At 39.2% G+C, this 18,609-nt stretch overlaps 1 protein-coding gene across 1 annotated transcript in view; it reads right to left on the bottom strand.

Annotated features, from left to right (window-relative positions):
* Positions 1-301: 301 nt before the first annotated feature.
* LOC117590894 (zinc finger protein Elbow) overlaps positions 302-18,609 on the bottom strand; it is a 30,838-nt gene continuing 12,530 nt past the window's right edge. The window contains exons 2-3 of the mRNA XM_034283927.1: positions 1,731-2,574; positions 302-1,345 (exon numbers count right to left, since the gene is read on the bottom strand). Coding sequence (XP_034139818.1) covers positions 603-1,345; positions 1,731-2,574 — 1,587 coding nt within the window. The 3' untranslated portion in view covers positions 302-602. The remainder of the gene's footprint in view (positions 1,346-1,730; positions 2,575-18,609) is intronic.

Here is an 18,609-nt window from a genome sequence, read left to right as displayed (position 1 = left end):
ACCCAATTTGCATTCAAAAAAAAAAAAAAAATTTCTTTGGTATTTAATTTTCTTTGATTTATTGATTTATTTCGTAGTGACTTAAATGAACATTAAAATATTGTTCATAATTATACATACACTATATATATATATATATATCGAATTTATTTATATTCATTTAATATTTTACAAGAATTTTACAACTTTAAGTTTTTAGACAATCTTTTAATTTCTTCGTTAATTTTGTAATCATTTTGTTTTGTTTTTTTCGCTTGGTTTTTTGTTTTTTGAATGTAATAAATAATATTATAATTACACATAGACATATAATTACATCCACAAAGAGTCGTTGTTTGTTTGTTTTTGTTTCAGATTTCAATTATATGGTAGACTCCTTAGACTCTTAAGCTTGTAAACACATTTGTATGTAACTATGGTACATTTGATCACTGAGTGAGTCATGCATGCACACACATCCATATAAAAAAACATAGATTTGGGGATATATATATATATGTATATTCATATGCGACTCAAGAGAAATGATTATTTACTTGGCTGAATGCAGATCTCGGCCCATCCCCAGACCCCGATCTAGACCCACCCTCGGGTTCTAACAACTACGGATGCGACGAACCCATTCGCGGTCCGTATAACGAATATGGAGCAAAGTACTGGGCCAATGCTGGATGTGGGGGCAGACCGGGCATGCCGGGTGGGGGCAGCATCGAGGGCTTTCCGTACGGATGATAGCGTGCCGCCGAGAGTGGACTCAGCGGTGGCGTCGGATATGTGCGCTGGAACAACGGATGATTGGGCGGTATGCCACCGGCAGCCGCGGCACTCAGCACCGCATCGGGCACCGAGGCTGTGTGCGTGCGCAGATGCTGGAACAGATCGTCGGAGGTGCCGAACCGCTTGCCACAGTAGGCCGCATCGCTGCCAATCCAGGAGCATACGTAGGGCATCTGTGATGCGGCGGCCAGAGCAGCCAATTGGGCATGATATGACTGGGCGGCCGCCGCAGCTGCCGCTGCCGCCGCAGTCGAGGAACCACTCGGTCCCTGTTGTCCACCCGATTTACTGCTGCCCGATCCACCGCCCGAAACCTCACACTGTGGACAGCCGGCTGGGCAGGGCTGACCTGCTGCCTTGTTGATATAATGCGGACTGGCCGGGCATCCGGTGCAGTAGGGATCCCGGCACACATTCGGTGTGGCCGCCATCATCGACTGCTCCGATAGTCCCTTTAGACGGGCATAGTTCAGATATGGGTTCATTGACGACGCCTTGAACATGGCATGATGGGGTGACATCAGGGAGCTGGCTGTCATCAGGTCCATGGGATATGGACTGCCATAGCCTGGATGGGAAAACGAAAATGTTTGGATGAGTGAAGGGAAACCCCAATGCAATCTTAAATTGGAAATGTATCTTAATGACAGGAGAATATAACCTTCGAAAATTACCAACATTACTAAAGCCTTTAAAGATCTCTCTCTAAGCCCCAAGACCCAACCTTTACCCCATTCCTTTTGATGTTGGATGCATGTATAATTTTCCATATTTCCCTTTAAGGCTGCTTCCTAATTTCACATTTGCCATTTCCCATTACCACTTGGCTTTGCTGCAGGCGAAATTGAACAATTCATTGATGCAACAGAACATTTACCACACAACTGCTGCTGCTGTTCCTATATTCGGGGGTAATATGCTCTTCTTTTCTCGTAGTTCCTCGTTGCACTCACCTGGAGGGTAATAGGATGCAGCTGCTGCTGCTGCTGCTGAGGCCTGTCCTTGCTGGCTGGCTGCATGGAGAGCCTTCACATAGTTGGCTTCCTTGGCAGCGGCCATAGCCGCCTCCTGGAGGCGATTGGAGCTGGCCTGGGCTTGGACCGCTGCTGCATGCGCATGGGCTGCTGCACTGGGGCTGTGCATTGTTGCTGCCGACTCTTTGGAATTGCAGCGTCCAGAGTGGGCAGACGATGACGGTAATCCGGGACTGCCGTTCAGTTGGCCAGGGGCAGCACCTCCACCACCACCTCCGACCCCTGAAGATGAGTTGGGGGTACGTCTTAGGGAGTCTCGTGCCCCGCCAGCTGTGGGCGATTCTCTGTGAGAGCTGGCACTTTGGTTCGAATCGCATCTCTGGCCGTTTGTCGTCGTTTTGGGCGTCTTCACCCGCTGCTGCTGCTGCCCATTGCCGTTGCTGCTGCTGGTGAGATTTGTGGCGCCGAAATCGGTGGCAATGGTCGAGGCATTGGAGATGATGGTGGTGTGGTTATTGTTGGGCTCGTAGGGCTTAAAGGTGCTTGGGGTCTTACTGCTGTGAGCCGGCGGCAGCTGTTGCTGCTCCACAGAACCGGTGCTGACGCTGGAAGAATGACTGCTAACCGGCGACGATTTATCGCGTGCGTTGTTATCCGCAAGACCATTGCCTCTACCTAATCCTGCTTCTCCTCCTCCCTTTGGCTGCTGTTGCTTTGTGGCCTTTTCAATATTGGCCGCCAGCAGCTTGGGGTTTGTGGTGTCCGCTCCAATGGCGCTGCATGTTTGCGCCAATAGCGCCAATGGACTGCTTTTGTTGTCCAGCTGTAGCGATGGAATAACGAGAAAGAGAGAGAGGTATGCATAAGTAAAGGATGATATAAAGGTGGAATGGTATTATATGTATTTTGTGTTTTGTTTGTATCTTCGATATCGTGCGATTTGCATCAGGGATAACATCTATTCCTTTGCCCATCTCCCTCTTCCATCTCCACTCGTTTATTCTTTCTTCTGCAAACACTTCTGTGGCCACGGCTAAACGATTTTTCGCTGTGGCACGTTGTGTCGCGCATCCACAGATTGTAATCTTTCACAACGAATTCCCCACACCACTTCCACTCCCATTCCCATTTGACCCTCTTTAACCACATAAATAAGGTTCTGCTCTGGCGTAACCATAAATATTTATAATCCTAACGTAGACAAAATAATAGGAATTATGAGGCCATTAAAATGTTGGCCCAAAAAATACGAGTAGAGAAGATATAAAAAATACATTAATATCAAGATGCCAATGTGGTGCCAAAAACGGAAAAACGTAGGTAGACCCTTGGGGTGGCCCGCAGGGATGCACATTATATTAAAATTATGGAAAAGCTAAGATATGATTAATTGGCTATTTTGGGTAATTTGATATTATATATTTTTTAATGCAGGAGTTCGAATATATTTTTGTAACAATGCAATTAACAGAGGATTAAGTTTTAAAGATACTCATGCTCAATCGAGCAGTGGTATACGAACATTTATTTTTAAAGACTTTCCGCAATCTAAGGAGTGTTTCTATTTGTTCGTTTCTATTAATATCTCTTATTAATATGTAATCAGGCCTAATATTACTAATATTACTAATGAGCCCACAATGAATTCTAAATGAGCCAATACATTTATTACTCATAAAGTAAACAAATATCACTATAGTTGGCGACGCCGTATAAGATGGAATAGAATACACCGAGGTTTTTATTTTTTCTAGAAAACCTTGATCTTTGTGATTTTTGTTTGATTTTCATTTAAGAAGATTACGAATTTGCAATTACTTTTGTAAATTGTACTTTCAATTATACTCGCTCTTGTTACTTGGAAATATCCCTTACAGTCTAATGTTCTACAGCCCTATTGCAAGGAAGAGCAGTGCAATATAAAGGAAGATATTGGAAGATATTGGCCTTGAAGATTTTTGTATATTATTCTTTAATAAAATGTCAGACACTTTTCTTCTTAAATGAGGCGATAAGCCAATAAATATCAGTTTTATTACATACATTTTCCTCGCATATGCATAAATATGGGACAACAACCCTTCAACAATCAATTTCGCACACAGTCTCTGTACCCCAACTTTTGATAACTTTATGGCTTTATGCTTATGACTAATCAATTGAGGGCTTCACATTACTCGGACACTTCAATCGCAAATATATAGAATCAGGTAGACGAAACGCGAAAACAATAAGATTACAAATTACCGATTGAGTGGAACAAAGTGGGATGGGAGGTGCCGACAAAGCCAAGGAGTTGCAGTCATCGTTGTCAGTCGTAAGTGTGTAAATAAATGAAATGAATATTGAGCACTCAAAATGTCTGGCAAAAATACGAAACACGGTTCTTGCAATAAAATCCATTTCGCCTCATGCCATAAATTATGGCACAACACCACCAGAGGACCAGTGGGCAAAAGGTAAAGGAAAAGGAAAACCCATAGAACTGAGGAAAGAGTTGAAAGTTCCATAACTCATCCGAACAAATACACAGGCACACACACATATACATGGAATATAATGATGTACGCTTTATATGTATGTCCGCTGGTGTACGTATGGCTGTATGTCTGGTTTGGGCGTAATTGCGCTTATGACCCAACTGGTCCAAGTCATAAACTACTAAATATTGAAGCTTTTATAACACTAAATGGGCTGCCATAAATTATTATGATACTATTGGAAAAATGGCAACAATTTCGTATCGGTACTTAAGAGTACTTTTGTATGCCCACAATCTGCTAGGCAGTATTTGTAAAGGGTAGCCTTAACTATTCGCTAGGATATTTATATTTAAGAAGAAAGAATTTCGCGGCGAAACTATTCAAGTGCCAGGGGAATTCGGATAAACTGTAGAATCTGTTTAACCCTTGTCGTGTTGTTTTATGTTTAAAAAAAAACTTATTTGAATGCCTCTTTGATTTAAAGATTGAAAAGGTTGTCTATATTTTTTCAAGCTGCCAAATTATTTGCAGAGGGTCTTTATTTTAGTATTAGAAAGTATTATTTCTAAGTAAGTTAATGGGAGGCAAAATTTCAAGAAAAATCAGTATCTATACTCTACTGCATGTGCCAATATAAGTTCTCTATCGCATCAATAATGTATTAGTAATCCCAAATGTTCAGTGCAACTATTTTGCTTATTAATTTGATTTGCATTTGTGTCCACAGACAACACCGAGACGCTAATAGACCAGACCGTACACCGAGAACCTCCCTCTAATCACCCGATCCGCCATCATCAGCACTTTATTAATTATTGGCACACAAATAGAGGCCCAGCGCCAGTGCCAGCTCTAGAGCTTCACTGCGGTCACATTCTGTACCGTTTTTAGCACAGCTAGTCATAATTTATTTCCATGTGATAAGGTTTCCGTATTGATTTTCGGTATTACGCATATTCGAGTCGCACATTGCAGTGTTTTTATACCCGGTACTCAAAGGGTAAATAGGGTATACTGTATTTGTGCGGAAAAAATTTAACACACAGAAGGAAACGTTTCAGACCCCACAAGGACGAACATCTCGCACAGAGAAGGACCATATCTATCAGATCACCGAATTGGGATCAGATTGGATCATTATTATAGCCAGAATGAAGAAATTAATTTGCAGTGGCTGCGCTCACCCCGTCCAGCACCTTTTTTTTTTTATTTTTTGCACATTGTCACATTAACATTCTGCTTCGTGTGGTGTGTGGCTCTTTTAAAGGGGAGCAAGCTAATAGAGCGTGTTGGGGTAATAAGAGATATAGATACTCGAAGATGAAAAATGAAGACAAAAAGGAAAAATTTGAAAAAACCCGCTAAGGTACAGATGTAGTACTGAGTACCGGGTATACAAATTTCGACGTCTCACACGTCCCTTCTCGTTGTTTGTGATTTTAGTTTATAAATATTGTATGTGTGTGTGTTTGTGTTTGAGTTGTTTCTATAGATACAATGAGCCATATGGGGATGTGTATAATTTATGTTTGGACAATGGCCACCATAAAACGTACGAACATATCATATTTTATATATGAGGTTGGTCTGTGAAGCGGCATTGCCATAGTCCGACCTGGGGTTCCATGTAATAATTGAGGCCATACAAATCAAGTTTAGTTTTATGGCAAACAATTTGTATAATGGGCTGTTTAAAATGCCATTTTGTTATGTTATTTTTTTACGCATTAGACTCGCTAAAACGTTAAATTCTGACTCTGCAGAAAAAAAAATTAATAGCTCGCGTACTTTTAACACTCAATTAGCACTCGTAAAAAAGCAAAATAGTCCGTAATTTTATTTAAAGTGTGTTAATTAAAATGTTACACCTTGTGGGAAAAATGTGTACACCTAACAAGGTGAACAAACAGCAAACAAAACGAGGAGGAACGTTATGAGACGCTGGAACGCGTCACAACTTTTAAGTACTGTACTCAGTCTGTATACATATGCATTTGTACATATGCATGTATGTATGTTACCTTAGTGTGATACATATGTATGTACTATGACTGTAACCTTACGTTTTTTCGAATTTTAAATTTGACATATTTCTACATCTACATCACTTCTTCACACGCTGTGTTGGCCCGCCACCCTCCCCCAGAGCCACACACTGCATTAGGCATGGGTTTTAGAGGTAAGCAAAGCCCAAAGAAATGGGTCCGGTGAAGCCACTGACAATTTTTTGCAATTTGAATTTTTTTAAATCTGCTATTTTTTAAATTTTTTTTTAGCTCTTTCTTTTTATCCCACAACTCAAGTATCTTACATCTGGTTGTAATAAACTTAGTCATTCTTTACAGCTAATGAATGCATCTATAAAATTGAAAGTCGTTTGCACAAGTCACAGTCGCTTGTTAAATGCATTTTATTTAATTATAAACTTAAGACTAAACAGCCACAGAGAGTCAGTCAGCTGTCATGATTTACTTACATTTTATTAACAGCATTTTTTACGCCATATTGTTATTATATTTAACGCTAATTATACCCGTTATTCGAAGAGTAAATAGGGTATTTTGTAATTGTGCACAAAAGTGGATGTATGTAACGCACAGAAGGAAACGTTTCCGACTCCATAAAGTATATATATTCTTGACCAGCATCAATAGCGGAGTAATATAGCCATGTCTGTCTGTCTGTCCGTCCGTCCACCCGTCTTTTTGGACGAATAGTTCTCAAAAACTATAAGAGATAGAAACCATCAAATTTTGTCCTCCAGACTGCTGTATGCTTACACCTACTACTACTTCCGCCCCCACAAAGTGCGTAAATCTGCTGTATTGACAATTTTTAAGACAAAAGAAAACCATTCCGTAGGGAATGACCATATCTATCAGATTACCACATTGGGATCCGATTAGATCATTATTATAGCCACAATGAAGAAGCTTATATTTTTTTTTGCACATTCGCTCATTCACACTCTTCTTCGACCTCTGTGCCTACCTAGGCCTCTGCAGCGTCTCCGCCGTGACTCTGCAGTGTGTGGCTCTAGGGGAGGGAGGGTGGCGAGCTAAAAGGGTGTGTTGGCGTGAGAAGTTGGCGTCATCTAGATGTAGATGACAGATGAAGAAAAAATTTAAAATTTGACAAAAAGCCGCTAAGGTACAGATGTAGTACTGAGTTTCCTTCTCGTTTTTTAAATACACTGGTTTCAGTGTGAGCATACAGCAGTCCGGAGCCAAAATTTGGTGGCTCTAGCTCTTATAGTCTCTGAGAACTAGCCGACAAACAAGACGGACGGACGGACGGACGGACGGACAGACGGACATGGCTCTATCGACTCGGCTATTGATGCTGATCAAGAATATATATACTTTATGGGGTCGGAAACGTTTTCTTCTGTGCGTTACATACAACCATTAATCACACAAATAAAATATACCCTTTTTTAATCTTCGAGTACCGGGTATAAAACGATGTTTGCCGAACAAACACTAGAAATAGAATACCAAAATACTGCAATTCAAAAAATGATTAAAACATGTCGTTATATAACGGAAAGATACGGTTTTTGTTAGGGTTTTGAGAACTGATCTAGCGTAACCGACTCTCCATCGATTTTGTTAAGCAGTACCTTAAATGACGCTAACGTAAGCTCCTGTACAAATAATAATATATAATAAAAAATTATTAAAAAATACCAACAAAAATCAAAATTTGTGCATTTCGAAACTTAATATTACCCAGATGGTACGCTAAATCCACAAAGTGTTTGTGTCCAATTTTTAGCTGCATCAATTAGCTTTTCAGATAAACAAAGTTCTTTACAACCAGATCTAAGATAGTTTAGTTAAGTCAGAAAAATCAGAAAATTTCTAAGCCCCATACCATATCTTTCATAAAAAGTGGGTTTCGTTCCTTGAGGAAAATTCGTGTCGGGTAGTTATATCGAAGAAGACTGATAAATAAATAAATGAAGAATGATTGAGTAAATATATGCAACTACCAGTAAAATATTTCTCTGTTTAAGCCATTACCACTGTAGTTTGAAATTAGTTCCCAACCATAACACCCATAAACAACTTGTGCTGTGCTGTACTGTGGATTGAGTGTTATTTGTGTAACTTTTTACACAACTGTCATAAGAAAATGCTTGAAGCATTATACAAAATAACAAGAAAAGCTAAATGTGTCAAATTATTTAAAACGAGTACGCGTACGAGTACCCTGAAGAGAGACTCACTCAACAAATTTCAGTGGGGGCTAAGTGACACCTCGACATCCGTTAGCCGTCAACATCTACTATGCGATACACTTGAAACAATATAGTACAGTAGAGGAAGCTCTGGTTCACTCGAAAAAATAAAAAAAAAAAAAAATATAATCAAATAAAAGCGGCACGCGAAGCTTTTGCCCCAGCACCACATACACGCTCACTCGATGTGCGGGCCCTTGAAAAATCATAGTCTGTGTTCAAATGACAAATGTTGAAACTTTTTGTATGACAATGACAGGCCCCTTCCCCAGCCCTCTTTCACTTCGAAATAGGAGTTCAAACCAAGCCAGAATCAACTGCTTGACTCTCTTGTCTGTGTGACTTCTCTCAAAAACAAAAATTACAACATTTTGATGTCTTCCGCGTACTTTGATGGGCTTTGAAGTTGTGCCGAATTGTGCGTCTATTTTGTGATTGGGGGGGATTTACATCAATTGGTATTGAAATTGGGATATTATGTGTAAGAAAGGGTCTTAGTCAACATTTCAATATCCATTTTCAACAAGAGTATAAGGAAAAGGTGGGAGATGGAATATACATAAAAATACTCCGAAATAAGTCGACAATTTTCATCTTTCAGTTTATTTGGACTTAAACCGCAATAAGACTGTTTCGTTAATAAAATGCAGCATCTTTTCCGTTGCTTCTTTTATCTCCATATATAAATTTTTGTGAAAATGCAATTATCAAAGATTTTGCGGCTCAGGAAATTTCCGTTGCCTTTTCCTTCGTGCACGGCACTTTCACACACACATTACGATGTGGAAAATAGCTGCTATAAATATGAATTACAAGATAAGCTTAAAATGAGGAAATTGTGTGTCCCCCGTCGTCCTCGACAACATTTTGCATAAGCCAACGGAAAAAGGAACGGAACCGAACCCCGGTAACGTCTTTAACCAACGGAAATTTTTGTTAGGAGTTATAAAATAGGCGATAAAAACTGTATACAACTCTGTATTTTTTTCTTCTTGCTGTCTGATATCCCAAGTCTTACACTGGAAATGTAGGGTCCGTCCTCGTTATAAAAAATATGGTATTATGCCTCATTTCCCCATGTTAACAGCTTTTTTTTGTGTGTATTTTATACTTTTAAAGTGACAATAAATATTGACCCACAAACACAAACTTAAAAGGTCATGAAAATATTAAGAGTTTTTGAGGCTTTTGGGACCCTAGTTAAACTAACTGAATCATACAGGAGATATGACAAAAGTAGAGTAGACATTAAACTTCGAGGCAGAAAGGAAATATAACCTTTGATGCTAATGCTACGATCAAATAAATATTAATGTAATCACTCAATGAAAAAGGAATGGTAATATTTAATAAAAAATATCCTTCGAGGAATAAGAATTTCCTTCCCTGTGGGTAAAATATGATATGAATATTAAAACAATTAAATTTCCTGTCAAAAAGGCAATCAAAAATTGAACCTTAAACAATTTAAGGACTGCTACTGCGAGTTATGCTAAACATAACCAAAATAATTACATTTGAGTAACACGAAATACATGCCAAAAGGCACTAACAGACGCACCTCCATTGAAGAGCAATGAGCACAAGCACAAAATTCAGTTCAATATACCTGTTGGTTTATTTTCAGCCGGTGGCATGGCAACAAGAGAGAGAGAAACACAAAACGCTGTCACATTAACTGTCATCTGCTGCAAAACACTGACACTTGTCATATTGACAAGTGACAGCGTCATTTGACTGTCAGAAAGAACAGAGAGACAGAGACACACACAGCAGAGAAGAGGGGAGGGGAGACATAGTGAGGACGAATGAAAAATAAAATTGAGACTCTACGAGGCCATCTCTAGCACTCGACAGTACTTTGTATTCGTGTGGCATGTGGAAATGCCAGGCCATAGAGTTGCCACTTAATTTGACATAAACACAGAGACAGAAACATTATTAAAGAGGAGCAGAGCAGAGGAAGTTGAAGTGCACTTAGACAATGTTGCAATTTTAGTCGTTGCATGAGTCCCCAACTGTCAGACATATCATTGCAATTGTCACAGTTGCTTGTTGGCTGCACAGTTGTTGCACAGTTGCTTGTTGTTGTTGCTGTTTGCTGCTCGCTGCTGCTGCCGTTGCACTTTGAGTGACACATTAATGCTATTTTGATGTGTCACTCTTTCTTTCATTTGATGCCAGTGCTTTCGAGGAAAAGCCCAAAGCCTCCACTCACTCCCTCCCCTGTTGACTCTTCTTGGGGTCGTGTCTTGTTTCTCTGTTAGATTTCATGTCAGACTTTTGTCAACCTTACGTGTTTATTTAGTTGCCAGTTTTACAGGCAGGCAGGCAGGCACTCGCACTCGTATTGCCTTTTTTTTTTTTACAACTATTTTTTACCCGCGTACTGCGTACCTTGTATGCAAACATTGGTTTTCGGTCACCGCATTTAAGGCAGGCTTTTTTTCGCACGTTTAGTTATCTCTTTTTGTCTCCCTTTTTTTAGTTGTATGATTATTCTGGTGTTGACCGTGCAAATTACTCGCTTGTTGTGTGGTTTTTTTTCCAATTATTTTTCGTGTTTGCATGGCAAATTCTTCTGCAGTTGTAGCACTTTTGTCCGTGTTTGCAGAATGAGTATGTGTGGGTGGGGAAAACATAAATGTTTTTGGTTAATTAGTGGATTGTTGAAGTGGGAGGGAAAAGTAGTGAGTAGTTTAAGAGTTGAAGTGCCGTCCGAAGATTGATTAGGATAGGCAGACAGCTAAATATTCGTAAAATATTGGCCATGAATGACAATGGCCTTTATCTTTACTGTTATTCTCTTTCTGTTTGTTTTTTTAATACATTTAAAAGGCCTTACATCAATATCTGGTTCGACACCCATGCGCACACGCAATATAATTAACCTTATGACCTTGCCAATAAATATATGAAAAACAAACTACGACAAGGCATTGCTCTTTAAACACATCTCTCTGTTTAGATTCCACTTCCCGAAAGTTTATTTCTGTTATTGCGATTGATGTCAACGCAAATTGGCGGATTCCATTATGCGGCTCATCACTCACTCAGCAGCAGACGCAGCCGCAGCCGCAGCCGCAGCCGCAGCAAAGCATAAATAAAATAAATTTATTTGCTTTTACTCAAAGGCGAAGAAACCTTCAGGGTTGTGCTCTAGAGATTAGCGCAGCTGTCTCGCCTGTTTTGAGGAAGGTGCTGTTTAATTTTTTAATTCACGCGCCATTCGCTCACTCGTGTCCATAAATTTATTGTTTGGACAATGAGTTTATCAATCATACGCAACGTGAGCCTGTCACCTGCCAGCCTCCGACCAGAGTCGAGTTTGTGATGGAATGCACCTTGCCGCAACGTGTGGGCGTTACTTTGTGACGCCCGGGGGGTCTCACATGCTGCCCCGCCCCACACCAAAGAAAGCAGGCAGGCACCTACACAAATTCTTTATAAGGTTTTCAACAAAATACGAGTATATATTTATATATGAAAAATATAAACAACAATCATCTGCGCAATGAATAAGTAACTATTGTTGTTTACTTCAAATACATATTTATATTTGATTACTTTTAGTAGCTCATAAGTAGCTCATTATTGCTTACTGCAAATATATATTTATATTTGATTACTTTAATCGTACGACTACGACTTTTCGGCTTATAATATATAGGCCATTCCTTTTTTAGAGCGAAATGAGGAGCTGACAGAGCTGTTTGATAAGATAATCAGGGATGATGTGGTCATTAAAGGGAGGAAAGGATGAAAACTAGTTTAAACATAAGTATAATCCAAATAAATTGTGTTTGGCATTTAATTAAAATGTATTTTGAAAAAACAAAAAGGTCGGTTAATATTTAATTAGAAATATTGACATTTTATGGATCATCTTTCAAGTAAATTAAAATGTTCAGATGATACTGTATAAAAATCGAAATCTCTTTTTTCCTTAATTTCCTTTCATGTTTCTTTGTTTTTATACCCGGTAAAATATTAAACAGGGTATATTGTATTTGTGGGAAAATAAATATAATATAAAAATATAAAATAAAGGTTTTTATATCAACAGTTTTGAAATACTGATAATTCTGAAATCAAAATGTTCTCAAGCGAATACATTTCTATCAGACTTAAGTTGTTTGTTTGCTTCTGAGAATCGCATTAGCCGCAACAAAAAATAATAATATTAAGTAGAATAAATTTAGCACCTCGAACTGGGGATGTTCTCGGAATCTCAAATTAGTATTCCCTTCTCGCCCCCGTCTGTCCAGCCATCTACGTACTCATAAAACCCCCACTCACATCCGATTATAATCACAAATCTTGAAACATCAAGAAACAATAATTTTTATATTTTATTTCATTCATTTAGCAGATTTTGTGACTTGCGTGCTGTGCGCCGCGGCAGCTGTTGGCCCGGCAAATTAGCATAAAGCCGAGCGAAAAAGGTGTCTGTCATTGCTGTCAAGCGAATTGAATGTGCACGGTGTGCCCCCATGCGGTATTCATTTATTCTTGCTCTCCGACTGATATACATACATATATTTTTTTTTGTTCTCCTTTTTTATTATTATGAAATATCTTTAAGCTGACAGCTGACTAAATTAATTTGACATTAATTATCATTTCAAGTTGTCAACGTTAATAAAATTTTCGCGCTGCATCTCTCTCGCCCGATCGGCATAATAAATCGAACGACAATAATTGTATGTATGTATGTATAATATTTTTTTTAGAGCAAAGATACAGAGATGCAGACACAGTGTGGCAGTGTATCCGCTACTCGTTTGTGTGGCATTGTTTCCTGTCAACTGGCTGTTGCCTTGGCTTGCCTGTAAAAATGCCAAGACCCTTCCACCCCACTCTGGGACGACACCACTCTCCGCTTTTCGTTTTACCCTGAGGTAATTACATGTTATTTATAATTATGCCGCTTCTACACTTGCGTTGACAACTGTTGTCAGCATCCCTACCTACACCTCCCCATACCTCGACATACCCCATACCGACCACCTGAATAGAGTTTTTTCCCTCTGCTTTTTCCTACCAGAATTTTTTTTCCTGAGGCACTTGCGTGTTTGATTTGCATTTGCAATAACTATTTGCACTTTTTCTTTCTCCTATTTTATGTGTGAGACTCTTCTTACGCATCACAACTTTTTACCCGGTACTCAGTACTAAATCTTTACCGTAGCGGTTTTTTACAAATTTAAAATTGTTCTACCTCTGCTAACAAACCCTTTTAGCTCGACACAGTAACGCACACTGCATGAGGCTGGGCTTCATTCTAACTATTATAATAATTCAGTCTAATCACAGTTCGGTATCTGATAGACATGGGCTTGCCAACGGAATGGTATTTTTATTAGTTTTCTCTTATCTTCAAAATTGTTGATACAGCAGATTCTCGTCAAACAAACTTAATACAGTGTGATATTACATGAGTCGGACAGACGGACAGATCAAGAATATATACATATGTATATATACTTTGTGGGGTCGGAAATGCTTCCTTCTGTGCGTTAAATTGTTTTACCACAAATACAATACCCATTTCACTCTTCGAGTACCGGGTGTAATTAAATAATTTGAAGGGTCTATTGAACCACTAGGAATATCCTAAACTTTTATGAAAACCCTATCTGTGATCTTTTAGATCTTAATTTTGATTATAAAATTCCCACACTTTTAGTTTCCTTTCGTTGCCACTATTTACTGTTGGGCACAAAGTAGATAGCAGGACAGAATAGACAAACTGTGAAAAAAAGGAAATACAATTGTTGTTGCAATTCCGGTGCAAGTTAACTATGTATAACAGAAAGACAGAGATAGAGACAGAAAGAGAGAGAGAGAGAGAGAGAGGGAGATAGAGAGCTGCTACCAATATTTTAGCGCTCTGCATCGAGTGCATCGGCTCTCTGCCAGACGTCTGACAGTTTTGTGTTGCACAGCTGTTAGTTCGGACCTGTCAACCCGCTCCACTGCTCCAATACATGAAAAACGAGAAGGGACGTGTGAGACGCTTCTTACGCTTCACAACTTTTATACCCGGTACTCAGTACTACATCTGTACCTTAGCGGTTTATTTTCAAATTTTAAATTTTACATTTTTTTTACATCTTTCATCAACATTTACATCTACATCTACATCACTTCTCACGCGAACACGCTTCTTTATCTCGCCCCCTCCCCTAGAGACACAGTCTGCAGAGGCAGACTACACGAAGCAGAGTGTGAATGAGAGAATGTGAACGGCTTATAAAATAACATATACATTTGGCATTCCCTGGCATATACAAAATTGTAACATAACATAAAGGAAAGAGTGAGGGAAGAGGAAAGCGAGATAGAGACTGACTGAATGCCGTGCTGACGCCTCTGCCTTCCCCCTGATCTTTTTCAAGTCTTTTGGTGTCTGTCTGAATAATAAAATGCGAAAATATGCAAATTGAACCAAATAACGCGAGCAATGCACAGCAACAACATCAATGGAAGGAGGGAGAAAGACCGAAGATACACTTAAAGATTTCATCGTTTGTAGGGGGGTGATATGTATATCTGATTTATATGGCAGATAATGTGAAAAGGAAATGCAATCTAAACAGTTCCATGCAGCGTCCAGCTAAAGGAAATTCTTAAATATAAAGCTCATAAAGATCCTTTGTTCATGGGCACTCCCAAAGCTAAATTTCCGTATACCCACTCTGCACAACGAGTACTCAAACAACCCACACACATGGGACGGTTTAGAGATAGGCAGTCGAGGGAGTCTCTTCCTTTTCGTTAGATTTTTCACTGCGATAAGCAAAAGAAACCCCTCCTGAAAAAGTACGCCAAAATGACAGGGCGACAAGCCAAAAAGACAGCAAGGAGACAGCTGAATAAATGAATTGCAGTATGTAAACTTTATTCGTAACACTCGACTCGCGTTGGCTAATTTGAATAGGCAGGGAGTCCGATGCCTCGAGGGCCCCTGTCTCTGAGTCCACCACTTTGTTGATTGCTATCCCTACAAAAAACGTGGAAAGCTTTTGTTCTTTCCTCAGATATTTCACACGTGATAATGTGGCTAAAAGCCTGCGAAAAATTTCAAAAAGGCGTGAGATGTGCAATGACATGCATTGTTTTATTAAGGTCTTGTCGTATGCAATTTTATTTCTTATTTTCTTTACTTCTTTGGATATTTTTATACCTGGTACTCGTAAGTAAATAGGGTATATTTTATTTGTGTGAACAAATGTAACACACCGAGTCAATAAAACCACGCCTGCCCGCCCGTCCGTCTGTCCGTCATGTTTTTGGGGTAGTTCTCAAAACCATAATGTAATATGACACTGATACAAGTGCATTTAAAAACGAGAAGAGACGTGTGAGACGCTTCTTACGCGTCACAACTTTTATACCCGGCACTTAGTACTAAATCTGCACCTTAGCGGTGTTTCAACACTTCTCACACCAACACTCTCCGTTAGCTCCCCGCCCTTCCCTGGGGCAGACTCGCGGCAAAGGCAGAAGCAGCGCCCGCACACAAAAATAACAAATATAAGCTACGGGACGGGGTGGGTTAAAAGACTTCAGTGGCAGAGGGACGGCAGAGGCAGGGGCCGAGTCAAGCAGAAGCAGAGTGTGAATGAGAGATTGTGAAAAGAACAACAAAAGCTGCGGGACAGAGTGGGTTTAGAGACAGCAAATTAATTTCTTCATTTTGGCTATAATAAGGCTAATCGGATCCCAATTTGGTGATCTGATAGATATGGCCATTCCCTACGAAATGGCGTTTTTAGTATTTTTTTATCTTCAAAATTCAAAATTGGGAGGTTTTCGCCCTTCTGCGGGGGCGTGGCTCATTTTTGAAATACACTTGTAACAGTGTGAGCATACAGAAATTCTGGATGCCAACTTTGGTAGGTATAGCTTCTGTGGTCTCTGCGATAAAGGCGCTCAATAAGACGGACGGACAGACAGACATTGCTCTATCGACTCGGCTATTGATGCTGATCAAGAATATATATACTTTATGGGGTCGGAAAGGTTTCCTTCTGTGCGTTACATACAACCGTTATTCCCCACAAATACAATAATATAATACTCTCCGAGTACCGGGTATAAAAACCCCATTTCGAAGGGAAAGATTATATCTATCAGATCACCGAATTGGGAACAGATTGGATCATTATAAAAGCCAGAATGAAAGATTAAGTTTCAGTGGCACATTTTCTCATTCCACACTCTGCTTCGTGTAGTGTGTGACTAGGTTATGATAGAAAATGTTATGTAGATGTAGATGACGTATGTAGAAAAAATTTTAAAATGTAAAATTTGAAAAAAAAAACGCCAATAAGATGTAATACTGAGTACCGGGTGTAAAAGATATGACGCGTAAGAAGTGTCTCTCACGTCCTTCCTCGTTTTAATGTGGAATTATATGAACGAAGTAAAGGAGGGTATCCTGTAGTGTTTCTTTGGAAAAATCCTTTGGACTTGCCTGTCTCAATTGCGCCATTCAAAGTTCCATTTAATTTCTAATTTCATACAACATTTTGCTGGAATTGTTTGACACACACATGCGGCAATCTACCTATCATCAGCATGTCCCTGGAAATGTTATGCCGACTTGGCATTTGACATGACATTCCTGTCATTTCGAAAACGTAACAACTCATGGTCTTTAATTTATTTTCACTTTTCACTCTATATTTTTATTTATTATTCTTTTTTGTTTGGTTGCTTTAACCTTGCTATTTTTTTTGCCTTGAAGTGTCACAAACAGTGTCTATCCATCTATCTCTCAGTGCTTTTGAGGTGTGTGTGGGGCGACAGTTGGTTGGTTCAAAAAGTGTCAACTACAGTGGAAAAGACAGCAAAGTGAAGAGCGCTAGAAACTGTAACCGAATAGCAATCAAAAAGTGTCACTTTGACATATGTCACTCTCCTATTCAAATGAACTTTTGCCTTAGATTTTCATTGTGTCTTTGACACAAAAAAAAAAAAAAAATTAAAGAAGAGGAGTAGAAAATTCTGGTGTCAAGTATCAATTAAATTTAATAATTTTCATGTGAAAAGGGTTTGAAAACATTTTAAGGAAATGTTCGGTTTAATTTTAAATTAAACTATTATCTTTTGATATATTTTGAGCCAATAAATAAGGAAATACGTCTTACGAGGGCTGTCCGATAAGTTTCCGGTCTGAAAATAATGCAGGAGTTTTAAAATTGTTTTGATATTTTATTACACTTATCGAAGCCACCTCTTCAACCCCTCTTTAAAATATTTGTAGTCCTGCTCCTCAAAATGGCTGTTTACAAAAGTTATTGAAAATTTCTGTTCGCCAAGCGCAAAGGGAGTAAAAATAAGTCACTTGGTGCTAGGTCTGGAGAGAAAAAGGGATGGCGAAGCAATCCAAAGCGTAATTCATGTATTTTTGCCATGGAAACTGCTGATGTACGGGAAGGTTCATTATCCTGATGAAACTAAATTGTTTTCTTCTGCAAATTCCGTTTATCCGCATTTTCTGGCATTAACTTATCCACAAGCGATAGTAGTAGTAGTAGCTTCCCGTGATCGTTTTTCCTTTCTCCAGATAATCGGTGTAGATATTTCCACTACTATCGAAACAAATGTGTTCATAACTTTTCCTGCTGAAATTACAGTTTTAGATTTCTTTTGTGGTGGATACCCCTTCTCAATCCACTGCTTTGATTGTGATTTGGTCTCTTTAGTATAGTGGTGTATCCATGTTGACCCCTATCCATGTTTCATCCGAAACTCTAAAACTCTCTTACTTTAACTCGACGATCGTCTAAAAAAAATTTTGGTGTATTTTGGTCGTGTTTTCGTCAGTGGTCACCGTTTTCGTGTATTCCGGATGTGTCTCATCTCTTAAGCTCGTACGTCTACGCTTAAATTCAGCAGCCCAAAACCTAACAGTTGTAAATGATACGGAAGAGTCCCCGTATTGGGGGCGTATTGCCCAAAAACAAATATCCAATGACCGCAGATATTCACCTTTTTCCAATTTTACAAAAGCACTGACATTGATTTAGTAAATCGATTGTTAAACTACAGCTATCGTATGTAAAGGAACGTCCTCTATGTCAGGCCAGAAACTTATCGGACAGCCCTCGTGGGCTAAGAC

The sequence above is a fragment of the Drosophila guanche genome, unplaced genomic scaffold, assembly GCF_900245975.1.
Source record: "Drosophila guanche unplaced genomic scaffold, DGUA_6, whole genome shotgun sequence".
Taxonomy (NCBI): Eukaryota; Metazoa; Arthropoda; class Insecta; order Diptera; family Drosophilidae; genus Drosophila; species Drosophila guanche.
The sequence above is the reverse complement of the archived record's forward strand: the minus strand, read 5'-3'. Positions and strand labels throughout refer to the sequence as shown.